Source organism: Ascaphus truei, chromosome 6, assembly GCF_040206685.1.
Source record: "Ascaphus truei isolate aAscTru1 chromosome 6, aAscTru1.hap1, whole genome shotgun sequence".
Classification (NCBI taxonomy): Eukaryota; Metazoa; Chordata; class Amphibia; order Anura; family Ascaphidae; genus Ascaphus; species Ascaphus truei.
Window position 1 is genome coordinate 45,912,028 of NC_134488.1, and position 25,779 is coordinate 45,937,806.

General features: G+C 44.2%; 1 protein-coding gene across 6 annotated transcripts in view; it reads left to right on the forward strand.

The window, feature by feature from the left end:
- Positions 1–13,833, forward strand: part of LOC142496968 (NXPE family member 1-like) — a 39,992-nt gene extending 26,159 nt beyond the window's left edge. For 3 of the 6 annotated variants that reach the window (XM_075604112.1, XM_075604108.1, XM_075604111.1), the window contains exons 2-6: positions 6,948–7,060; positions 7,178–7,902; positions 9,654–9,715; positions 11,849–12,067; positions 13,096–13,833. In XM_075604112.1, the coding sequence (XP_075460227.1) occupies positions 6,965–7,060; positions 7,178–7,902; positions 9,654–9,715; positions 11,849–12,067; positions 13,096–13,637 (1,644 nt within the window). In that variant the 5' untranslated portion in view covers positions 6,948–6,964 and the 3' untranslated portion in view covers positions 13,638–13,833. Of the gene's footprint in view, positions 1–6,681; positions 6,784–6,947; positions 7,061–7,177; positions 7,903–9,653; positions 9,716–11,848; positions 12,068–13,095 lie in introns of all 6 variants that reach the window. The other 3 variants (XM_075604109.1, XM_075604110.1, XM_075604113.1) reach the window with 2 other exon arrangements.
- Positions 13,834–25,779: the final 11,946 nt, after the last annotated feature.

Genomic DNA, 25,779 nt, shown 5'->3' on the forward strand with positions numbered 1-25,779 from the left:
TATATATTAATATTCATTATATGATTACCCTCAGTCTACAGCAAAGGAAAATATAATGATATATAGATATATATATATATATATATATATATATATATATATATATATATATATATATATATATATATATATATATATTGTTTACTTTAAAAATACATTCCAGTTATTAGATATGAATGAAACTGTTCAAAACGCCTTCGCGAAAATGTAAGTGTTTTCTTCCCAAATTTTCTCCCTGTGAAATGTTTCGCCACCAAGCGTCAGGGGTCTAATAATGTCACCGAATGTGAAACCTTTCAGGCAAAAGCGTGTGCCCTAAACAAATGTAGTGATAGAGAATTTCTTAAAATGTACATATTAAAAGGAAATTGCACATTGATTTAATGCCGGAGAATCTGATCCCCCGAGGACTCTATAGTAGGTAGAAATACTGTCTATAGAAAGATCACTGTATATTGTGACACCTAATGTAAATTTGATATTATACACTTTACTAGCTGATGGTGAAGGGGTAATACAATGAGTTACTGTACTTGCCTTAAAATAATTGTAAATATGGCAAACTTTGTTGAAAGCACAAAATAATGCAAAAAGGCACATGGGATTATTTAAAATAATTATATTGTGCATAGAAAATTTGGACCAATGTTTCAATCCCTTAAGGCAGGGGGCTCAACTCCAGTCCTTAAGCCCCCTCAACAGGTCAGGTTTTCAGGATTGAGCCACCTGCTTCAGCCCAGGTGGCTCAATCAGTCCCTGCTTAAACACAGCTGATTGAGACACCTGTGCTGAAGCTGGGATGTCCTGAAAACCTAGGTGGGGGGCGCAGGGAGTAGTCAAGCCACACTGTACATATTCACACATTGTACACACATACTGTACATTCAGACACCACACACACACACGCATACTGTACACACACAAACATATTGTGCACACACACACACACACACACTGTACATACACACATACTTTACATTCATACACTGTACATACATGCATACTGTACATACACACATAATGTGCTTACATACACTGTACATACATACACACATACTGTGCATACACACACACACTGTACATACATGCATACTGTACATACACACTTGCTGTATATAGACACATACTGTACACACACACACATACTGTACACACACGCATACTATACACACACAAACATATTGTGCACACACACACTGTACATACACACATACTTTACATTCATACACTGTACATACATGCATACTGTACATACACACATACTGTGCTTACATACACTGTACATACATACACACATACTGTGCATACACACACACACTGTACATACATGCATACTGTACATACACACTTGCTGTATATACACACATACTGTACACACACACACACACATACTGTACACACACACACACACACATAATGTACACACACATACTGTACATACAGACACATACTGTACACATACAGAGACACTGTACATACACACTTGCTGTATATACACACATACTGTACACACACGCATACTTTACATACACACACTGTACATACATGCATACTGTACATACACACTGTACACATACTGTACATACACACACTGTACATACACACTTACTTTACATACACACACATACTGTACACACACACTGTATACATAGTGTACATATATGCATACTGTACACACACGCATAGTGTACATAAGCACACTGTACATGTACACTGTACATATACACTGTACATACACATACTGTACATACACACACTGTACATACACACACATACTGTACACACACAGTACATACATGCATACTGTACATACACACATACTGTACGTACACACACACTGTACGTACACACACACACACACATACTGTACACACACACTATATACTGTACACACACATATTGTGCACACACACACACACACACACACTGTACACACACACATACTGTACACACACACAATACATATTCACACACACTGTACGTACATACACACATACTGTACATTCAGACACTGTACATGCACACACACTGTACACACACGCATACTGTACACAAACATATTGTGCGTGCACACACATTGTACATACTGTACACACAAACATTGTACACACATTGTACATACACACATACTGTACATTCATACACTGTACATACATCCATACTGTACATACACACTGTACATACACACATACTGTGCCTACACACACTGTACATACACACACTTACTGTACATACACACTGCACATACACTGTGCCTACTGTACATACACACACATACTGTACATACACATACTGTACATATATGCATACTGTACACACACACAGTGTACATATACACACTGTACATACACACTGTACATACACACAGAATGTACTTACACACACTACATACACACATACTGTACATACGCACATGCTCTACACACATACTGTACATACACCCATTCTGTACATATACACATATTGAACATACACACACTGTACACCTACTCTACATACACACACTGTACATACACATACTCTACATACACACACTGTACACATACTCTACATACACACGTACTGTACATACACACACTGTACACATACTGTACATACATGTATTCCTCTGGAAGAGAAGGAAGAGGTTGGGCTGAGTGTTACAGGTCTTGTAGGCTGTTCTGAGTTGGGTAGGGCCGGATTTTACCTTTGCTCCTGAATCCTATGTAATTAGTTTCATAATAGGGTAGAAGAATTCACCAAAATGCTCCGGATACTCAGCCCTTTGCTTTATATGAAGGCAAATTTTGTTCAATTCTGGGGGGAAATAAATGTCTAAAAAAAATCTTATAAACATCAATTACATTTTTTTCATCTAAACATCTGGTGCAGTAGTTTTGCACCAGAATTGCTCCACTTTTGCCTTAATACGTAACCCCCTTATTCATAAAGAATAAATATAAAACTTCAGTTGTCAGTAGCGTCTCCTGGACTGGTGTCAAGACACTTGGTTGGGGCTTTAAGGCACATTTTGAGGCAAAATAGTTTGCTGTCATATTGGGAACTTTACTGGGGTTCAGCTGAAAATGCTGACTGGGAGGGGCGATGTGATTATATTAGGGCGAGCACTGGTCTCCATACATTTCATTGCATCGTAGTTCTGAAGAAGAATCAAAGTACGGACACATTAACATCTTATTTATTGTGATGGACTCCATATTAACATACTACCATTGACCCTCAGACATAGTTTCCCCTGGTAAGACTGCCTTGCATCTGTCTGGCAATTATGTGACATCACAGGCCCTATATAAGGCCTGGACGCCTCATTTAACAGGAAGAAGACAACGAGAGAACATTCTGTTCTGGATTTACCATAGTTTTTTGGATTGACAGATGAAGATAGAAGATTAAAGAAAAGATAAAAATAATGAAAGATGAAGAAAGAAGATGGCGATAGAAGATAAAAGAGAGAAGAATTTTGTTACCTGTTCCGGATCTTCAAGGTGGATGGCGCTGGTTTGACTTTGATGACGTCGTGGTACGAGAGCTTGCAGAATCGACGGGATTCGGAGGATCAACGCTTCTAAAACGCTTCTAAAGGTAAGAAAAATATTGAATGTATGTAATTTTATTTTTAAAGGTTGTTTGATTGTATTTTGTTAGTTTTATGTTTTTCATTGCCCATTGACTGATAATGTATTAATCTGTATCAGTTTAGGGTTCAGATAAATACAGTGAAAGCCAATTAATCTTTTGGCAAATTATTTTTTTCTATTGATTGTTATTTTGTATTTTGATGTTTGTTTGACTTAAATTGTTTATAATTTGGATGGCTTGTTTTTATTTTATTTTCCGATTGTTTAGTGTTTTTAATTAATTCTTTATTTTGTTGACTACCTTTTTTAATTGATGTGTTGGCTAGTGGTTTTATTAATTAATTGATTTGTTGGCTAGTGGTTAAAATTAATAAATTGTTTTGTTGGCTAGTGCTTTTATTCAATTGATTGGTTGGTTATAGCTTTCATTCATTTATTTGATTGGTTGGTTGTCTAGTGCTTTTATTTATGAATTTAATTGGTTGGCTAGTGCTTTTATTCAGTGGATTTGGGTGTTTAGGTACTTGTGTATATCTTTTATTGTGTATTTTTGGCCTTCATGCTTTTTATTAGGGTGACCATTGACTGCTATGGTGCCTTATCATGCCCATATTATATGGGTATGATGTACCACTATGCCAATCAATGGGTAGTGGGTTGTTATAGCGGCCCAGCGGCCTTTAATTACTACAGTGGTTATTAATCACTATGGTGATTAAGGTGTTAGGAGCCATTAGATTGTATTATTTCTTGTATTCTTTCTGGCAACGGAGGACATGGACCTGCATACTGATGAGGACACCCTTCATGATGGCAGGAGTAAGTTGAACATTGTATTTACTTTATTCTGGCTGGCTAATGTTTGATTTTATAATGGGCAAATGAGCTATTATCCATATCTGGATAATAGTAATTTTGCCCATTACTGTACTGGGGGGGAGGTGTATTTATTGCAACGTGTTAAAAAAATTGCCGCATAATTGGTACAGCAGACCTGCTGGGACCACCCAAGGACCCCCAGACACCCGCAAGGACAACCCAAGGGCCCCTAGACACCAGCGGGGACCACCGAAAGCCCTCAGACAGCCACAGGGACCACCCGAGGGCCCCAGACACCCTAGGGCCATATAAAGAAGTACATGCACACCGCTGGTAGGAGCTGGAGGGGGGTACTTATCTGCCGGTACGCTGTGTCCAGGGAGGTCCTCACATCCCAAAAGTACTTGAGCAAGGAAATGGAAGCAAGCACACAGTCTTTCTAAAGGTACATTTTATTGTGCCACCAAAGGTCCAACGTTTCGGCAATAGATTGCCTTTATCAAGGAGAGGGCTCTCCTTACCCTCTCCTTGATAAAGGCAATCTATTGCCGAAACGTTGGACCTTTGGTGGCACAATAAACTGCACCTTTAGAAAGACCGTGTGCTTGCTTCCATTTCCTTGTCCACCCTAGGGCCTCCAGACACCCACAGGCACCACCCGGGGACCACCTGGAGGCCCACGGACACTCGCAGGGACCACCCAGGGACCCCCACCAGCCCCTGGCATCAATCCTGTGCACACATTTTTTAAAATATTTTTATGTGGGGGCATAGGAGGTGGGTGGGTTGTGTATTGGTGGTTAGTACATATTGTAATGTTTATTGGGGACAGAGGGGGTGAGTGAAGGGTCACCCCCTCTGCCATCAATAAACCTGCTATTGTGCCTTAACCCCTTCATTTTTAGCGGCTATCCGCTAAGGTGATGAAGCTGCTTTAATGTAATTTTTATTAATAGTGTGCGGGAGCGGGGGGTCTCCTGAGCTGAAGTGCTTTGATTTACGCCTCAGCGACCCCCTGCTTCCCGAGTTACAGGCCCTGGTATGGGGCATCCGGTGCCGGTATCGCCGCCATTTTTAAATCATCTGTGTCACATGACTGGTGGATTCAAATAATGAACGAGATACCGGCACCCCATATCTGGGCCTGTAACTCGGGAAGCAGGGTGTCCCCAAGGCAGAAATCAATGCTGTTCATCTAGGGAGACCCCCTGCCCCCACACACTATTAATAAAAATTACATTAAAGCAGCTTAATTACCATAGCAGATAGCTGCTACGGTAACGAATTTGTTAAATTTTTTATTTGGGTTTTAATACTAGTGTATTGTAGCAGGGGGTCTCCGGAGCAGAACCTTGTTGATTTGAGGTCCGGGGACCCCCTGCTTCCCGAGATACAGGCCCCGCTATGGGGTGCCGGCATCTCCTATGCATTTAAATGTCCCGCGTCAAGTGACTGTGGGAATAAAATGCATAGGACATACCGGCACCCCATAACGGGGCCTGTATCTCGGGAAGCAGGGGGTCCCCGGATCAAATAAATGAGGTCCTGCTCTGGAGACCCCCTGCTACAATAAACTAGTATTTAATGTTATATTACAAAATGTTTGATCTCTGGCGAGATTTGCGCAGGGAGAGGCGGCTCTCTCTCTGCAGCAGAAAGAAATCGGCGGGTGAGCCCTTTTCAGAGAGGCGATCATCACGTCGCCGGCTACTCGGCAGTTCTGCAAATGTTGCTATCACAGGTATTCCTGGCTTTCTGCATACGGTGATAGCAACGCTGTAAAAACTGGCATTTTAAGAGCCCAACAATTTATTTTTTCCGGCGCTTAGTGCATAGGCCCCATAGTCGGACGCAAAAGCACTGATTTTATCACTGCTTTCTGAATAGGCCCCATAGAGAATTGCAGAATGCTGAACTCAGCTTGTCCATATGTTGCTGGTGGCAATTCAATGAGGAATTGAGATTAACTTTTTCAATGGGATCCACTGGAAATAACAATCCTGATTATATTATATTTGAACCTTGTGGTTCATTATTAAATAGGCTAGATTTCTGATACATTTATCTGGCTTATGCTTGGTATGATGGCAGTCTGAACCACTTCTCCCACCTATAATGTGACCTTGGAAAGTCATTTTATCTTTCTGTGCTCCAAGCATTAACAATTTGAGTGTAAGCGCTATGGGGTCATGTGCCTGAAAAAAATCAATATACAGTGCAGTGCTCTCTGCACCTCTATATAAGGAGCAAAAAATATTATTATTCAATATTCCTCCCCTTTCAGGTCTTTGTTTTCTATGCTGGACAATTAAAACACTCCTCTTTCTTATCACTGTGATGGAACCTCAGAATTCTAAGACCTTATCATCTAACGGGCATAGCCAAGGTAAAATCATATCATTACCCTATCTACCTCAATAAAATCCTCTACTCAAGTCTAGGTTATCATTCAAATAGATTCACATGTAACTCGCAGCTTTTCCCTCTCATCCTCATGTGGTAGTTTCCTTATCCAATGGTAGCACATAACACTATTTATTTCTCTTGCAGAACCTTGATCCACTAATATGTCCACATATGTCCCAAACAAACAGACCATTTTGGCTTTTGCACTTGTGTGCCTCTTTGTGCTAAGCTTCACACTTCATCAAAACTTAGTCCAGGTATGTTCTTCATTGAATACACGTACCACGTTTGATGTATTTCTTATTTCGGATGCTAACATGTGTCTCTTAGAACAGTACAACCACATAAGAATAATGTTGTTATTGTCCCTTTAGCCTGTGAACTTCGAATTTCTGCAAATCAAATCTGCAGAAGAGCCATCTCAACTTGTTGAACATACAGAACCCATCACAACTTCTGGACATAATGACATTAACCTAAAAATAAATCAAATACTCAATGATATAAATCTCACAATCCCCAGATTCACTTTCACCCATATAGCCAGTACAACCAGCGCTAAGAAGAGCAGAGCCATCATATTAAATCAGGGGCACAAGTACTGTATTGGAGACACTTTAACTGTCCAAGTTGACATGTTTGATTATTTGGGTCACAGGAAGACCTATGGAGGAGAATTCTTAAGAGCACGGATCTTTTCCCCAAATCTTGGCGCTGGGGCATCAGGGAGGATTGAGGATTTTAATAATGGGACCTACCATGTCCACTTCACTCTATTTTGGGAAGGCAGTGTGAATGTATCCGTTCTCTTGTTACATCCAAGTGAGGGAGTGTCAGCTTTATGGAGAGCAAGGAATATGGGCTATGAAAATATTATCTACACAGGGAAGTTTCTCAATAAAACTCAGGAGGTTCACACCGAATGTGGATTTTATTTGGACACCCAAGAGGAAAAATGTGAGTATGCAGACAGGGGAGATGGAGAATACTTTTACTGCATCAAACCTCCAGAAGTGCCTTGTGAGGCTTTTATCTCTCTTAAGAGCAACAACAGACAACATTCCTACCTCAGCAACTTGGAGAAAGGACTCTTTACTCGGTAAATATTCCATAAATGCAGACAATATACTGCTAATAGGCTCCACCCCGAGCCCAGTGTGTGTGTGTGGAGGGGGTGTAGTGGAGGATTTGTGCTGACAAGCTGTAACGATGCTCGACTCAAGCAGGAAACGGGCCGCAGGGCTACGGTAGGTATATGAAAGAACCGATCTGAGCCGAGGGACAGAGTCCTGATAGAGTGGTGAGTCATAAGCCGAAGGGCTGGCAGCAGAATTGCGTAATCTGTGAGAATGCAGAGGTCGAGGCAGGCGGGAGACGGGTGGTTGAGGTACGTAGCCGGGTCTGGTAACGAGAAAGACCAAAGGTAAGTGCATTGCATGAACTGCAACTTTGCTCGGCAACTTCCTGCTTACAGGGCTGTCCTTTTAAAGGAAGCTGCCACAAGCAAAAATGGAAGATCCTGCTACAGAGGGCGAGCAAGAGCAAAATCCTGGTCTGGATTCAGAAATCCCGGGACGGATTTTGCAAAACCTCATACCAGCTCTCTAGTGGTGGGAGGAGGGGGATCAATGTCTTAACTGTCTTCTACCTCGTAGACTGGTACAGGAAACGTAAGCGCAAACCCAAAATATAAAAACAATGAACAATAAAGAAATTAATATCACCAAGAGGAGATGCCGTTTGTGTGAGGAATTTCTCAATCCCTCAAAGTGGCAACAGGAGGAGTACACGGAGCGCAAGAACTCCTCTCATAGGTGGAAATGTAGTTCACAGGAATCCGATCACAGTAGAAAAATAATAGTGTTACACAGTTTAATAAACAAACACATCTAGAGCAGTGAGCTCCAGTCCACTCACATGCTCCACGATAAAAAAAACAGCAGTGTAACCACTCAGGGTTCAGGAACGACGCCAGTAGCACAGCTTCACCTATGAGAGAAGTTCTTGTGCTCCGTGTACTCCTCCTGTTACCTCGTAGACTGCCCTGCAAGTTCCCCCTTTATCACCTCATCACCCTCTTTCCCTCTCACCCCATCTCTCTCATTCTTCCACCTCTATTCCCTTCATTTCTCACCTCCATCTCTCGTTTTGTTCCCCCTCTCCCTCTCATTTTTCCATCCTCTATATATCTTTACTCTCCCTTCTCCCTCCCCTCTCTCTCTCTTGTTCCTCCCTCTCTCATTCCTCCCTTCCCTCTGTTTCGCCACCTCTCACCATCTTGTCCCCCCCTCTTTTCCTCTCCCTCTCAATCCTCCCCTCCCTCTTGTTCTTCCTCTCATCCCCCTCCTCCTCTAATCCCCCATGCCCTTCTCCCTCTTATCCCCTGCCTCTTCTCCCTCTCCCACTATCTTCTCCCTTCCCCACGGGGCCCAACCTATTTAACCGAGGAGGTCCATCTGGGTCCAACCGGGCAGCTAGGTAGAGTTTAATCCAAGCAAATTGAGCCCAACTACTGTACCAGTACGGCCTAGTTTATGGCTTCCTCTTCCAGGCCCAGTACAGTGATCCCGGTGCTCTAACCCTGTCAGCGGTCCTGGTAACAAGTGATACAATTATAACTCTAATACCCCTCATTCCAAAGAGTTTAATTTCATACTGTATAAACTCACTATGCACTAATATATACTAACACATACTAAAGCAAACATACTAATACATACTAAAACATACTAAAACAAATGTGTAATAGAAAATAAGCCAAGATGTTTTTAACAAACAGAAGAGAATCTGCATGAATGATGTTAGAGTAATAAAATCCCATTGTTTTCTATTTTTTATATGGAATTAAAGGTCCAATATTGGGGTAGAAATTCCCCCAAACATGGGAAGCATGGATGTTTTACATTGTCACAGTAAGTTTCCCCCTTTGTATTACTTTGTCTTGGGATTAATGTATACAAGCCTAACAATTCTATTAGTCAGAACCCAGCTTTTCATTCAGTGCTCCTGAGTATGCGCGTTAGAGGGGCATGGGAGATTTACAGTGCAGGGAAAGACCAGCCTTGTAAGTAGAACACCAGCCTCTGAAGTGGGTGTCTTCAGTGATTGTAATAAAGCCACTTGGTGAAAATGTGTCGACATAAAGAAAGTGTGAATAGAAGTTTGTTTTGATACATTGCTCCATTTCCTGCTCGGGTTTACGTGAAATGTAAAAAAATGTTTCTTCCATTTGACACACCGTGTTAGCCAGAAAAGCTTCCGCCCCCTCAGACCTAGGGGATTTTATAAACACAAATACAAGCTTAAAAAGTAAGTCACGGAGGCAAAGGGTTTGATCCATTATAACCTGTGCATCATGAAACTCCACCCTAACTCATCCTGCAATTGTCACTCCCCAAATCTCATGGTGCAGAACTTGCAGCAAATACCTTTCTAAGCTGTTGCAAAGAGATTCAAGTTTGTAATTCACTAAGTTGGCGTCAACATTTTCGTTGATAGACTTCCCCCCCCCCCGCCATTCTATTCACGGTCCACACAGCTTTAGTAGCCATATCAGCCCCGATACAATGTGGTGTTATTGCTGTTGATGATACATTTTAATGGAGAAAGATAACGGTTCTTCATTGGTGTATTTGTAACCAATTTTCAAGACCTCACAAGCCTCTTCTTCACTGGCTACACATGACTGAAGAAGATACTGTATGTGTGTAGATGGATGTAACTAACTACTTCTATGACAAACTTGCTAGTTCCTTTAAAGATATGCTGATCTGCAACAAAGTGATTACGCGCTTATAGTGCCTTGCGACGGTGACGCAACGTTGCTCCAAATCAAATACATTGACTCCGTCGCAAGCGCTTGTAGTAAACACGACGGAGCGACCAAAATTTCGGAAGCCAGGTCTATTTGATTTTTTAGAGAGAATCGCCACATGTGACTGTCTCTAAACCAATCAGAGACTGCGGCCCGTTTCCTTTCGTGACGTCGCTGGCGACAGTCACTGAAAATCAAATTATAACTTTCGCTGGTGGCGACGAGTGACGTCATCGGTCGCGTCGCCAGCACTATAAGCACGGCTTTAGACAAGTGCAGCATGTGCGTATGATAATCAAAGTTACATCCCTAATTCTTCCTTGCCATATATGTTACCACATTAATTTATTGTTAAAAAAAAATCCCATAGAGTACTGTATATAATTGACTTCTTCATTCTTTTAGGACAGATGTTGCTTCTTGTATGAGTTTTGTTTATCCTAAAACCATTGTACAGTCTGCATAAATAAACATGATTATATATAGAGTAAATATAGATATAAATGTATATTATACATATTTATCAGAGAGGAAACATAATAAAAAAAACACTATTTCATAAATTAAACATGTGAAGAAAAGCCATTCTATAACCAATGTAATCCGAACTTTTGTCTCCTGACCGCTGATAAAGCTCGCCTGACTCCTGACTCCGTACTGCTTAATCCAAGCTGAGTCATCCTACGTACTGGCAAACACATCGCTATACTGTATGTGCTGCACGCAGATACATGATGATGTTGCCGTCTTAAATTCCAAATGATTTTTTACATAATACAGGCAGCTTGAATGACAAACAAATCCGCCTTTCCATTACTGAACAAGTCATATAGGGCCATATTTACTAAGCAGGGCTATGCCGTAACACACCTTCCAATTACAGAGAATTGCTTTATGACCCATTCATTTATAATGGGCTGTAAGATGTATTCTAACACTAGAGCATGTCATGGAATAGCACCATTTAGTAAATACATATACAGGGAGTAGCTGAGTAATCAGTGCATAAGATTTAGCACAATGAAAAGATCTAAATATTATGGATAGTGATCCAGGCAGGGATTGATCCTACAGGCCTCTTTGTTTGTCACCTTTTCTATGACCTCTTCACCTCCTGTTTCTGTATGAATATTGATCTATATTGGCTTTCTGTACCGTTAGGTTATTTCTCACATTTTGCTATGCGGTGCACATATTTAGTTCCTGCTATCTCTGCATAACCATTTTTCAGAAAATCGTAGAGAAGTGACGTCAAAATGCACAATTGGGATGTCCCCACCATTCCCAGGTGGCTATTTCTTGAATAACCTTTGGTACCCGCTGTTCTGCAATCTTTCTTCATTTGAGCCCATGTCTCATATCGACACATGTTTGTCTGGGAAAATGATTTATCTCATGGGTGATTCAACCTTGCGCCAGTGGATAGAATATTTCCCGAAAATTATGAAGAGTAAGTGTATACATTTTTTATTCACATACATTCAATTTTAGTAGCACAGTATGTTTGAGCCATGTGTTTAATATTACACACAGCAAATGAAAATATCACGTGTAAGCACATTCACATGTCTCAGACAGATCTGCAACCCAGCTTTTCACCATTATCGCCTAGCAAACAGTGATTCCAGTGCAGCAAGGGATTCTGGGAAATGACATGCAAATGAGCACACAGTGTAACCTTTTGCTTCCAATCCATTTTGACATGGACTCCTATAAGCACTTTTCAGCACAGCCTGGGTTAAAGACGTGCATAGCCAGTAGCCCTACTCACAAACAACTATTTCGATCATTTGGGTCTCATCAGTGGGAGGCTGGTTATTCTGGCTTTGCAATTTGAATCTGGGATAGGATTCAACAACACCTTAAATATGGTATTAACTTATTTAAGGTGTGGTTGAAACTTTACACACAGGAATACTGACCAAAATGTGTGCAGAGTTTAAGCAGCTGTATTCGTCCAGGAGAAGTATAAAGTAAGTTTGTTACATGCTGTGATAAATAATACTGGATTATCATGAGCTCCTCCTAGCTGTAAAACAAGATTCCAAGAACAATAGACAATTGGAAAGTATTCCGGTCTTGAAATCTCAAGACCAAATACATCTTCCAACATCTCTCATGCAGTTTCAATATAAAAGGTTTGACAACGGGCAGTAAATTTGCAAGAATATAAAATGTTAGTGAACTGGAAGAGATAATGACCAAAGGTCATCAAAGCATGTTCCGTGCTATCGTGGCCGACTCGGCGATAACTGCCATTGACTTTATTGGCTTTAACTTCCAGCCAATGTGTTTTGTGGTCTGTTTTGGTCAATGCGGGTTATTTATTAAACTGTGATGGAGCTGATTGGATTGATCCATATAGAGTTATCACTACCAATAAAAGACCTATTCAACTTCATTAGATGTTGACAGGTGTTGTATTACAAGAATACATTCTCCAATTTCTAAACACCAATTTAACATTTTTCTTTGTAGCACTGACGTTTTTTGACCTTCATGGAAATGGCGAGCACAAGAACTTCTTAGCTCTGGATTTGAAAAGAAATGTCCATATTCAGTGGAAGAAGCATGGGCACCCGTTTGTGACTCAAATCTTCTATACAGTCAAAGACTATTCTTCTGTCACCCGTGAAATTGACCGACTAGGTGGTGGTCCCCACACGGTCATTGTTCTTTCTCTGGGGCAGCATTTCCGGCCTTTTCCCGTTACCCTGTTCATCAGAAGACTTCTCAACATACGCAACGCCATAGAGCGTCTCTTCCTGCGCAGCCCAGATACAAAGGTCATCCTCAAATCAGAAAACACCAGAGAGATTAACCCAGACATGGAGAGATTCAGTGACTTTCATGGCTACATTCAGTATCTCTTAGTCAAGGACATCTTCCAAGGTCTTAACGTTGGGGTGATTGATGCTTGGGATATGACCACGGCTTTTGGATCATTCCAAGTTCATCCCCCAGAAACTGTGATCAAGAACCAAATCAACATGTTCTTGGCATATATATGTAACCTCTGAACTCACAGTTCATATTATTATAGGATGATGTGACATGTAATTGTTGAACCAAAACATTAGAACAGAACTATTTCCAAAAATATTTAATTTGCCTAAACCACAAAACACTTTCTGGGTCTTTGTGTATCATCTCCATTTGTATATATGTTTTTATTGGCGCATGTTGGTGCTCTGAATAAAATATTTTCCTTATCAATCTGTTTATAAATATAATGTCTCTTTATTACGCTCCAAAAAGTCACATGAATTTGCAGTGTATGGCCTTATTCTATATACCCCGAAGTGGCTGTTCCGGACATTTTTTATTAAAAATTTCTATTGAATTATATGGATATTTTCAGCCGAAAACTGCTGGAACGCCTACTGCTGCGTGTATCGAGTTACTCACTAAATTGGAAAAAGGGTTAATTTAATATGCATTTCAGATCATTATCAAGATTTTCTGCACTTATTTTGCCTCTCGTTCATCAGCCTGAGAGACTTTATATGGAACAATAGGATGAGTTAGGACAGAGTCACGTCACCCAAGTTATAATGGACTGCTTTTATCAGCATACTGCTGCGGCAGACTTTATTCTAACAAATCACCGGTTTGTACCTGGCAGGTTCCTGGAATGTGACACTGTTCACCTGGAGCATGCCGCGTTCCAAGCCAGGGGTGATGCCCGGCTGACGCGCGGCTGATGTGTTAATTTATAATGGTTCAGGATTTATTAGGCTGCAATGCTTCGCGTGTCCGCCAGATGGCATAAAATCATGAACTGTAATGCAGTATATATATATACTGTACAGTATATATATATATATATATATATATATATATATATATATATATATATATATATATATATACTGTATAACAACAACCCCTATAACCCCTAACATACAGTACTGTACACATACAGTACTGTATATGCACATCAATGATACTATGGGCCGACAGGGGCGAGATGTGTTTGCAGCAGAGAGAGATCTGCTGCTCTCTCTGCGCAAACATCGGCACATTAAAAATTATTTAAAATACATTTTTATTCATAGTGTAGATGTGCAGGGGGTCTCCGGAGCTGAAGCGCGTTGGTTTCAGGTCGGTGGACCCCCTGCTTCCCGAGATACAGACCCCTTTATGAGGTATCCCTCTGCGTTTGATAGTCCCGATCACGTGACCGCAGCCCGTAAACCAAGTAGAGGGATACCGGCACCCCCTAAAGGGGCCTGTATCTCGGGGAGCAGGGGGTCCCCGGACCTAAAACCACAGCGGTTCTGCTCCGGAGACCCTCTGCACATGTACAGTATAAATAAAACACACACATCAATAAAGAATCTTTCTTTACCTTAGCGGCTATGTGCTATGGTAATGCAGCAGCATTTCTGTATTTTAATAATATTGTACAGTGAACAGGGGGTTCCCTGAGCCAGAAATTAATGCTCAGGGAACCCCATGCTCCTGCACAATATTATTAAAAATACAGAAATGCTGCTTCATTACCATAGCGTATAGCCGCTAAGGCAATGAAGGGTTAAGGCAGAATAAACAATAAATACATTACATACATATTTTTAATGTGTGTGTTAAACCTCCCTGCCTTCACTGTAATCTATGTAAAAAAAAACTCCCCCTATTGTGTGTTTTAAACCTCCCTGCCTTCACTGTAATCAATGTAAAAAACCCTCCCCCTATTGTGTGTTTTAAACTTCCCTGCCTTCACTGTAATCTATGTAAAAAACCCTCCCCCTATTGTGTGTGAAGCTTCCCTGCCTTCACTGTAATCTATGTAAAAAACCCTCCCCCTATTGTGTGTGAAGCTTCCCTGCCTTCACTACAATCTATGTAAAAACCCCTCCCCCTATTGTGTCTGCTAAACTTCCCTGCTTTGACTAATCTGTGTAAGCCCCGCTCCCCCTATTGTGTCAGTTAAATCTCCCTGGCCTGTGTTTCTGTGAGTGCAGTGTACTGTATGTAAATGTGGGGAGGGGGATCCCGTGTAAAAAAACACACCCACACCCACTACCCACCTGCACATGGCCCCTCCGCTGCTGCATAAAAGAGACAAAAATTAAAACATACAAAGTAATGTCCCCTAACCCCTTAATCACCATAGCGGTTATTAACCGCTACAGTCATTAAGGGGTTAACCCACCCTCACCCACCATTCGGGATGCCTACATACCCTCCCACACTAACCCCCCCCCCCCCCCCGTGAGGCCTAACCACCCAGTACCCACAAGGGAGGCCTACCCACATACCGTTGGGGAAACACCCCCCTCCCACCCCCAGTACCCACAATAAAAACAATACATTGCCCCACAATAAACATCATTCTATTTATTAAATACATTACCCACCCCCTGTGCCCCCCCATAAATACAAGGTTTATTCTTTTACATACAGGGTTCATAACGCAGCCCCACGAGAGTCCCCGGTGGGCTGGCGGGGCACCTGGACAGACCTACAGTTTACCAGCAGCCCTTTTTACACAGGTTCTGGAGGCCTGCTGGTGGGTCCCGCCAGCACCATGGCCCCCAGGTGGTCTCCTTGGGTCACCGTGGGCCACAATTGGGCCCCACGGTAGGCCCGCGGATGTCTGGGAGCCCCGGGTCAGACCCACAGGTGTCTGCGGGGCCTCGGGTGGTTCCCTCGGGGGTCTGGGGAACTCACGGGTGCTCACTACGGGTCCGCGGTGCCCCCACAGAAGTGGGACCACACATCATCATCCCCGCACCTACGGGTCGGTGGTGCCTCCACAGAAGTGGGACCACACATCTTCATCCCCGCAGACTACGGGTCGGCGGTGCCCCCACAGAAGTGAGACCACCGCTTCATCCCCGCATGTGTCACCCGTGGAACCACCAGCCTGATACCCTTGAGATACCCGAGGATACCCGCAGGTGGTCTCCAGAGGTCCCACGCAGAACCACGGAACCAACCCTGAATGTAAAAAAAATAAACCTGGCCTATACATTCAATACATACACCCTCCCCCCCAACACCTACACTACAATAATGTGCAAAATAACTATTATCCAGATATGGATAATAGATTAATTGCCCATTATTAAAAACATTAACTAGCATATTCAAATAAATAAAGTACTACTGACCTCATCAATACGAAGTGTCCGTCGCCAGCAACATCCTTGTCTTGCCCACAACATACATAGCAAATACAAAGCCAATACATTGCAAGTACATTCAGATATCAATTAACCCCTTAAACACCTTATCAGATAATTACCGCAAAGGTGATTAAGGGGTTAAGCCCCACTGGCCCGATACCCACCCTTCACCCATGAATTTGTACAGTGGCTTCATCATGCAACTATATATATATACTGTATATATATACAGAGAGAGAGAGAGAGAGAGATATACAGTATATATATATACACAGTATATACACACACATGATGAACCAATATACAAATAAATGTAGAAGGGTTATCAAAACCATACTGTCCTTCAACCAAACACTTCTCCATACAGACACACTACATTAAAACCAATTTCCTTTAATATTCCTAACTGATCTTACAATCTAAATCATCACAAACCAATGAAAAGCCAAAGAAACACCTTACATTCCAATATAAATGATGCATAAAATCTGATGCACAGAAACACAGGCCAGGGAGATTTAACTGACACAATAGGGGGAGGGGGGCTTACACAGATTAGTCAAAGCAGGGAATCTTAGCAGACACAATAGGGGGAGGGGGTTTTACATACAGTAGATTACAGTGAAGGCAGGGAAGCTTCACACACAATAGGGGGAGGGTTTTTTACATAGATTACAGTGAAGGCAGTGAGGTTTAAAACACACAATAGGGGGAGGGGTTTTTACATAGATTACAGTGAAGGCAGGGAGGTTTAACACACACATTAAAAATATGTATGTAATGTATTTATTGTTTATTCTGCCTTAACCCTTCATTGCCTTAGCGGCTATACGCTATGGTAATGAAGCAGCATTTCTGTATTTTTAATAATATTATGCAGGAGCAGGGGGTTCCCTGAGCATTAATTTCTGGCTCAGGGAACCCCCTGCTCACTGTACAATATTATTAAAATACAGAAATGCTGCTGCATGACCATAGCACATAGCCGCTAAGGTAAAGAGCGATTCTTTATTGATGTGTGTGTTTTATTTATACTGTACATGTGCAGAGGGTCTCCGGAGCAGAACCGCTGTGGTTTTAGGTCCGGGGACCCCCTGCTCCCCGAGATACAGGCCCCTTTAGGGGGTGCCGGTATCCCTCTGCTTGGTTTACAGGCCACGGTCACGTGATCGAGACTATCAAACGCAGAGGGATACCGGCACCTCATAAAGGGGTCTGTATCTCGGGGAGCAGGGGGTCCCCCGACCTGAAACCAACGCGGTTCAGCTCCAGAGACCCCCTGCACATCTACACTATAAATAAAAATGTATTTCAAATGTATTTATTTATAGTCATTTATTTATTTTTTTAGATTTATTTATTTATTTTTTAGCGGCTGCTGTGTGTGAGTTTTTTTTATTGTGGGTAGCGGGGGTGGGTGAAGGGGGTATTAGCCCCAACGATGGTTGTTTAGGGCTTGCGGGGGGGTAGCGGGAGGGGTTAACCCCTTCATGTCCGTAGCGGTATTAACTGCTACGTCGTGAAGGGGTTAAGTGCACTCGCAACCCCCCCGCAAGCCCTAAACTCACACCAAGGGCCAAATACCCCCTTCACCCACCCCCGCTACCCACAATAAAGCGGGCACGGTGGGATAACCCCTTCATTGCCTTAGCGGCTATACGCTATGGTAATGAAGCAGTATGTCTGTATTTTTAATAATATTGTGCAGGAGCAGGGGGTTCCCTGAGCATTAATTTCTGGCTCAGGGAACCCCCTGCTCACTGTACAATATTATTAAAATACACAAATGCTGCTTCGTTACCGTAGCACATAGCCGCAAAGGTAAGGAATGAGTTTTTATTTTTATATGTGTTTTATTCACAGTGTAGATGTGCAGAGGGTCTCCGGAGCAGAACCGCTGTGGTTTTAGGTCCGGGGACCCCCTGCTCCCCGAGATACAGGCCCCTTTAGGGGTTGCCGGTATCCCTCTGCTTGGTTTACAGGCCGCGGTCACATGATCGGGACCTTTAAACGCAGAGGGATACCGGCACCTCATAAAGGGGTCTGTATCTCGGGGAGCAGGGTGTCCCCCGATCTGAAACCAACGCGGTTCAGCTCCGGAGACCCCCTGCACATGTACACTATGAATAAAAATGTCCAGTACTGTATGTTAGGGGTTATAGGGGACGGCTTCAAAGACAACAGCTCGCAAACGCCCCCATGTGTTTTTACACGGCATTGCAGTATTGCAGCCAGCGGGAATAAAATGCTTAAATCACAGCCGGGAAAATAACGCAATACACTCCGGCCGAAAACGGTACAAAACCGAACATCACCGGGATATACCCAAATTTGCAAAACTAGCCGAGTTAGAATAAAGTTGGTCACCTCTGTATGTAGAGTAAGGGGAATGAACCCCGTTTGTCCAGTGCTCAACAATATGCACGTGACTGGTGGTTAGAAAAATTCAACTTCTGGTATGTATAATTATAAAAATGACAATCCTGCAGCAGATAATATAATAAATGAATAAAAGTCTTAAAGGAAGAATGGTAGACAGACTAATGACCTGGGTGGGGGGCTAGTGAGCAGGGAATAGATAGAGACAGGAAGAGAAGCAACCATGGATGCCACTCTCCTGTACTCACGGGATAGTAAAACCTGCTGCCCTTACCCGACCTGGTGTCTTCACTGTTTGTTCCGTTGACATTCACAGCGTGGCGTAAGTGCGACCATGCATTACTGTGAATGTGTCAGGATGTGCTCACCACAAACGAGACGGGACCGCGGTGCTGAGGTGGGATAGGATATAACGCCACCCACAGCCACGAGGGCACGTCTTGATTGAAGATTGGTCTGGGATTCCGGGATCGGGGTAAGAGAGGTACGGATGGTAGAGGGTGCGGTAGCCAAGTCCAGGGTTAGAGAGAGACGTTGTCGTTACCGTAAGCCAGAGTCGGAATGCCAGAGATGAGGAGAGTCGTGATGCCATATGCCGAGTTCGGGATGCCAGAGATGCAGGAAGACGTAGCAGAAGCCGGTCCGGTACACGAGGGAATCTGTGAAACAGAACTAGGGAGGCAGAGAGTGATGAGAACAACTGGTTCTATGCTCAGCCGATGAGTTACTGAATCTGGAGGGTATATGTAGGTATGAGGAACCAATAGCCGAGTAGCAAGGTGGGGGTGTGTGAATGGGCCAGGCTGAGACAGGGATAGGTCTAGATGAGTTCCTGGAGGAGGAGCTATAAATCCTAGAAGTATTGGTGAATTGTATTGTGGCATTGAAAAAGGGTACTGTCTCTTTAAAGGGTTGGTGCGCCCCTGTGTGGCCGCGCCTCCCTGTGGCAGCGTCTGTAGCTGCGTGCGCGGACCCACGCCCTGAACCGAGGGCAGAAGAGGAGAGTAGACGTGCGCGCGCGCATAGGAGGACCGGAGCTCGGCGCCATGGGGAAGGAGTCCCTGCGAGCCGCGGGAGGCCCAGACAGAGCCACGGGTGAGTAAGGAGCACGCCGTGCACGGCGTGACTCTTGCTTCCTTACAGTACCCCCCCCCCCCCCTTCAGGGGCGACCTCCGGGCGTCCATGACAAGGCTTGGAGGGATTCCTATGATGGAAAGCCTGAAGAAGGCGAGGTGCATGAAGATCCCGATGGGGAATCCATGAACGTTCCTCAGGTCCGAACCCCTTCCAGTGAACCAGGTATTGTACTCCTCCTCTGGAAATCCTGGAATCCAAGATAAACTGGACCTCGTACTCCTGTTGACCCTGAATCGTAAGAGGAAGTGGAGGAGAAGTATTCTTGGAAAAGCGAGGACTCTGAAATACTGGTTTAAGTAAAGATACATGGAAGACCGAAGGTATTTTCATCGAAGGTGGAAGGCGTAGATGGTAAACCACAGGATTAACCCTCCTAACTACGGAGAAGGGACCGAGGAACTTGGGAGCAAGCTTCATGCTAGGAACCTTTAGTCGGATATTCCTGGAAGAATGCCACACCTTGTCTCCTGGAGCAAACTCCGGTACTTGACGTCGAAGGCGATCTGCCTGGAGTTTCTGTCTCCCTGTGGCTACCTTTAAGTTCTCCTGAATCCTTGTCCATAAGTCTTTCAGCCGTGATATGCGCTTGTCCACCGCTGGTACACCTGAGGATAGGGAGGATAAGGGTAAACGGGAAGGATGAAAGCCACAATTAATAAAAAATGGAGATTCTTGAGTGGAATCATTGCGAAGAGAGTTAAGAGCAAATTCGGCCCAAGGAAGCAGATCCACCCAATCCTGCTGCGTATCGGTTATAAAGCATCGAAGATACTGTTCCAGGTTTTGGTTGGCCCTTTCCGTCTGTCCATTGCTCTGTGGGTGATATCCTGAAGAGAATTGAAGTGAAATCCCCAATTTTCGGGAAAAAGCACGCCAAAATCTTGATACAAATTGAGATCCGCGATCCAAAACAATGGTTGCTGGCACCCCATGAAGACGAAAAATCTCCTGAATGAAGATATCCGCAAGGCGGGAGGAATTCGGAAGACACCTCAAAGGCACCAGGTGTGTCTGTTTAGAAAAACGATCAATGACCACAAAAATCGTATCCTTTCCCTTGGAGTCTGGAAGCTCTAAAATGAAGTCCATAGAAATATGGTTCCAGGGACGATCTGGAATGGGTAAAGGAAGAAGAAGGCCTGCTGGTTTGACCCGAGGCACCTTGTTGCGAGCACAAGTACCACACGCTTTGACAAACTCCTCTACATCCTTAGCCCTCTCTGGCCACCAGAAGGTGCGTTGAACCAGGTCGTTGGTTTTCCGTATCCCTGGATGTCCTGCAGATTTAGAAGAATGGCACCATTCGAGAACCTTTTTGCGGTGTTGGAATGCCGTGTAGAGTCTTCCCTCCGGAACTTTGAGCCCTATAGGAGTCTGGGATTGTTCGGATTGAATCTTGCCCATTATATCAAAGGAGTTGGCGGACAAGATACATCTAGAAGGAATGATTGTCTCTAGCTGCTCTTCAGATTTGTCCTCAGCAAGGAACTGTCGAGAGAGAGCATCCGCTTTAAGATTCTTGGAGCCAGGAATGAAGGAGATAAGAAAATTAAATCGTGAAAAAAATAATGCCCAGCGGGCCTGCCGAGAGTTCAAACGACGTGCCCCTTCCAGATAGAGAAGGTTCTTATGGTCTGTAAGAATGGTTATGGGTGTCTCTGTACCTTCTAAGAAATGTCTCCACTCCTCTAATGCCAATCTGATCGCCAAAAGCTCCCGGTTCCCGACATCGTAGTTCCGTTCTGCAGATGAAAATTTCTTCGAAAAGAAGGCACACGGGTGCAGTCTGGCTAAGGGAGATGTCCTCTGGGACAAAACAGCCCCAGCCCCGATGTCAGAAGCATCTACCTCCAAGGTAAATGGAAGTTTAGGATCCGGGTGTGCGAGAATGGGCGCAGAGACAAAAGCCCTTCTCAGCAGATCAAATGCCTGTATGGCGGTTTCAGACCATGATGAAGGATCTGCACCTTTCTTAGTGAGAGCAGTTATGGGAGATACTGTAGAGGAAAAATTGCGGATGAAACGTCGATAATAGTTCGCAAAACCGAGGAAGCGTTGCACGGCTTTGAGATTGGTTGGGCGAGGCCAGTCCAAAATCGCCTTAAGTTTCTCTGGATCCATATTGAAACCGGAATCAGAAATAACGTAACCCAAAAACGCCACTGATTTGAGATGGAACTGACATTTCTCCAATTTCGCAAAGAGATGGTTCTCCCGAAGGCGTAACAACACCTGTTGAACGTGTTTGATGTGTTCTTGAGTGGATTGGGAAAAGATAAGGATGTCATCTAGGTAAACAATAAGAAATTTGTTAAGAATGTCCCGAAAAATCTCGTTGACAAAATCCTGGAAAACTGCTGGTGCGTTGCACAGTCCGAACGGCATCACCAGGTATTCGTAGTGGCCATCATGGGTGTTAAAGGCAGTCTTCCACTCGTCTCCCTCTCGTATCCTTACTAAATTGTAGGCACCTCTCAGATCCAATTTAGAAAAGATAGTAGCTCCCTGGAGACGGTCAAATAGATCCGGAATCAAGGGCAGAGGGTAGCGATTCTTGCGCGTGATATTATTCAACCCCCGGTAGTCAATGCATGGACGGAGAGAACCGTCCTTCTTTTTGACGAAGAAGAAGCCTGCACCAACTGGAGAGGAAGATTTTCTGATGAAACCCCATTCTAAATTCTCAGCGATGTAGGTGCTCATGGCTTTCGTCTCTGGGAGAGAGAGCGGATAGGATCGTCCTCTAGGAAAAGGTGCTCCAGGAAGTAGATCAATGGGATAATCGAAAGGACGGTGCGGAGGTAGTATCTCGGAACGTGCCTTTTCGAACACATCACGGAATTCCCAGTACTCAGAAGGTAGAGAATCGATCCTCTCTGGCAGGGTAGACAACCCACCAATCCTCTGGGAAATCCTGGTACAGGTCTTGGCACACGAAGTGGCCCACTGAATGGGTTCCCGATTAGTCCAGTCGATGTGAGGATTATGGAGTTGAAGCCAAGGAAGACCCACAATCAGCTCAGCAGAGGGAGAGTGTATCACATCGAGAGTAAGGAACTCCGTATGGAGATCAATGAACTGCATAAGGAGAGGCACCGTCTGTAGCGTGATAAATGCCGGTTGTAGAGGTCGACCGTCAATGGCCTCCAGACCTACTGGCGTCTTCTTGGTGATAAGCGAAATATTGTTTCGCCTAGCGAAAGTCTCATTGATGAAGTTACTAGCGGAACCGGAATCAATGAACACTCGCGCTTGAGCGTGAAACCCCTCTCCAGACAGTGTTATAGGCAACATTATCCTGGTGGGAAGTACGTCCTTGACAATAGGAGAAAGGGTTAGAATTCCCAACGAAACTCTCCTGGATTTCATTGGGAGTTTGCTTTTCCCGGCTTGTGAGGACACTGGGGTAACGTGTGACTGGAGTTGCCACAGTACATGCAGAGACCAGCATTGCGCCAACGTTGTTTCTCGGCAGGAGACAACTTGTTGCCCCCCAACTGCATTGGTTCCGGAATGTTCTCGGTAGGAGGTAACGGAGGAATGAAGGAAGGAGCAAGGTTTCTTGACACCCGTTGTCGGTAACGAGAGCGTTCGTATCTTCGTTCCTGTAGACACTGATCTACTCGAACTGCCAGGGCGATTAACTCCTCTAAATCAATAGGACGGTCCCGCGCCACGAGCTCATCCATCAGGGAGTCAAACAGACCCTGCCAAAACGCAGAAGATAGTGCTTCATTATTCCAACCCGTCTCACCAGCAAGAGTGCGGAATTCCACGGCATACCCGGCGACGGAACGATCTCCCTGGGTTATATGATGAAGAGCCGAAGCTGCCGTTAATTTCCGTTCCGGGGTATCGAAAACTCTTCGGAACTCCTCGACGAAGAGATCGATGTCCTGTGTAAGAGGCCCTTGTTGTTCCCAGATGGGAGAAGCCCATGCCAGTGCCTGGTCGGTGAGCAGAGACAGGATATAGCCGACCCTGGAAATGGAAGAGACAAAACGAGAGGGAGAGAGACGAAATTGGATGAGGCATTGGTTAAGGAAGCCCCTACATCCTTGGGGATCCCCAGCATAGTGTTTGTGAGGAGGAATACGAGGTTCCAGGGCAAACGAAGGAGTGGGAAAGGTAGTTGCAGGTGCAGGGGAAGCTCCGGGTGACAGTTGCCGAGTGAGAGCTCGAACTTGAACCGTAAGGGAGTGAACACTTTGCTGCAACGTATCCGTCCGTCTATCCGCTTGTTCCAGATAAGTCTCTAGTCTGGTAAAAAGAGCAGTATGGGCATTAATAGTGCGCTCCACCTCAGCGGGGTCCATGTTTGTTGGGCTGAGCATAATGTCAGGACATTATGTGCTCACCACAAATGAGACGGGACCGCAGTGCTGAGGTGGCATAGGATATAACGCCACCAACAGCCACGAGGGCACGTCTTGATTGAAAAGTGGTCTGGGATTCCGGGATCGGGGTAGGAGAGGTACGGATGGTAGAGGGTGCGGTAGCCAAGTCCAGGGTTAGAGAGAGAGACGTTGTCGTTACTGTAAGCCAGAGTCGGAATGCCAGAGATGAGGAGAGTCGTGATGCCGTATGCCGAGTTCGGGATGCCAGAGATGCAGGAAGACGTAGCAGAAGCCGGTCCGGTACACGAGGGAATCTGTGAAACAGAACTAGGGAGGCAGAGAGTGATGAGAACAACTGGTTCTATGCTCAGCCGATGAGTTACTGAATCTGGAGGGTATATGTAGGTATGAGGAACCAATAGCCGAGTAGCAAGGTGGGGGTGTGTGAATGGGCCAGGCTGAGACAGGGATAGGTCTAGATGAGTTCCTGGAGGAGGAGCTATAAATCCTAGAAGTATTGGTGAATTGTATTGTGGCATTGAAAAAGGGTACTGTCGCTTTAAAGGGTTTGTGCGCCCCTGTGTGGCCGCGCCTCCCTGTGTTATCGTCTGTAGCTGCGTGAGCGGACCCACGCCCTGAACCGAGGGCAGAAGAGGAGAGTAGACGTGCGTGCGCGCGCATAGGAGGACCGGAGCTCGGCGCCATGGGGAAGGAGTCCCTGCGAGCCGCGGGAGGCCCAGACAGAGCCACGGGTGAGTAAGGAGCACGCCGTGCACGGCGTGACTCCTGCTTCCTTACAGAATGTCAGTCATGGGCGTCTCTGTGCTGCTTTCCCTATTCCTGAGTGGATGCAAAGCAAGCTGAATTCCGGGAATAATATAACTTCTTCTGTAGTTTAGGTAAATGATTTTAACTTTTATGGTTACAGTTATTCCTTAATTTTTGTTAGTTTAAAAAATATATATTTTTTGCTCCAGGTAAACTGATTTGCCCTCTAACCCTTTGACTTTGAGGGCCTTATGACAATGAGACAACATCATAATAAGTGGCCCCCTGGAGCCACTTATGACTTTGGCTCACCCGGAGCTCAATCATAGTGGTCCTAGCTCTGAGAACCCCTGATTTAACCACTGGTGTGGCAAATAAATGACAAATATGGGCCCTGCGGCCAAAA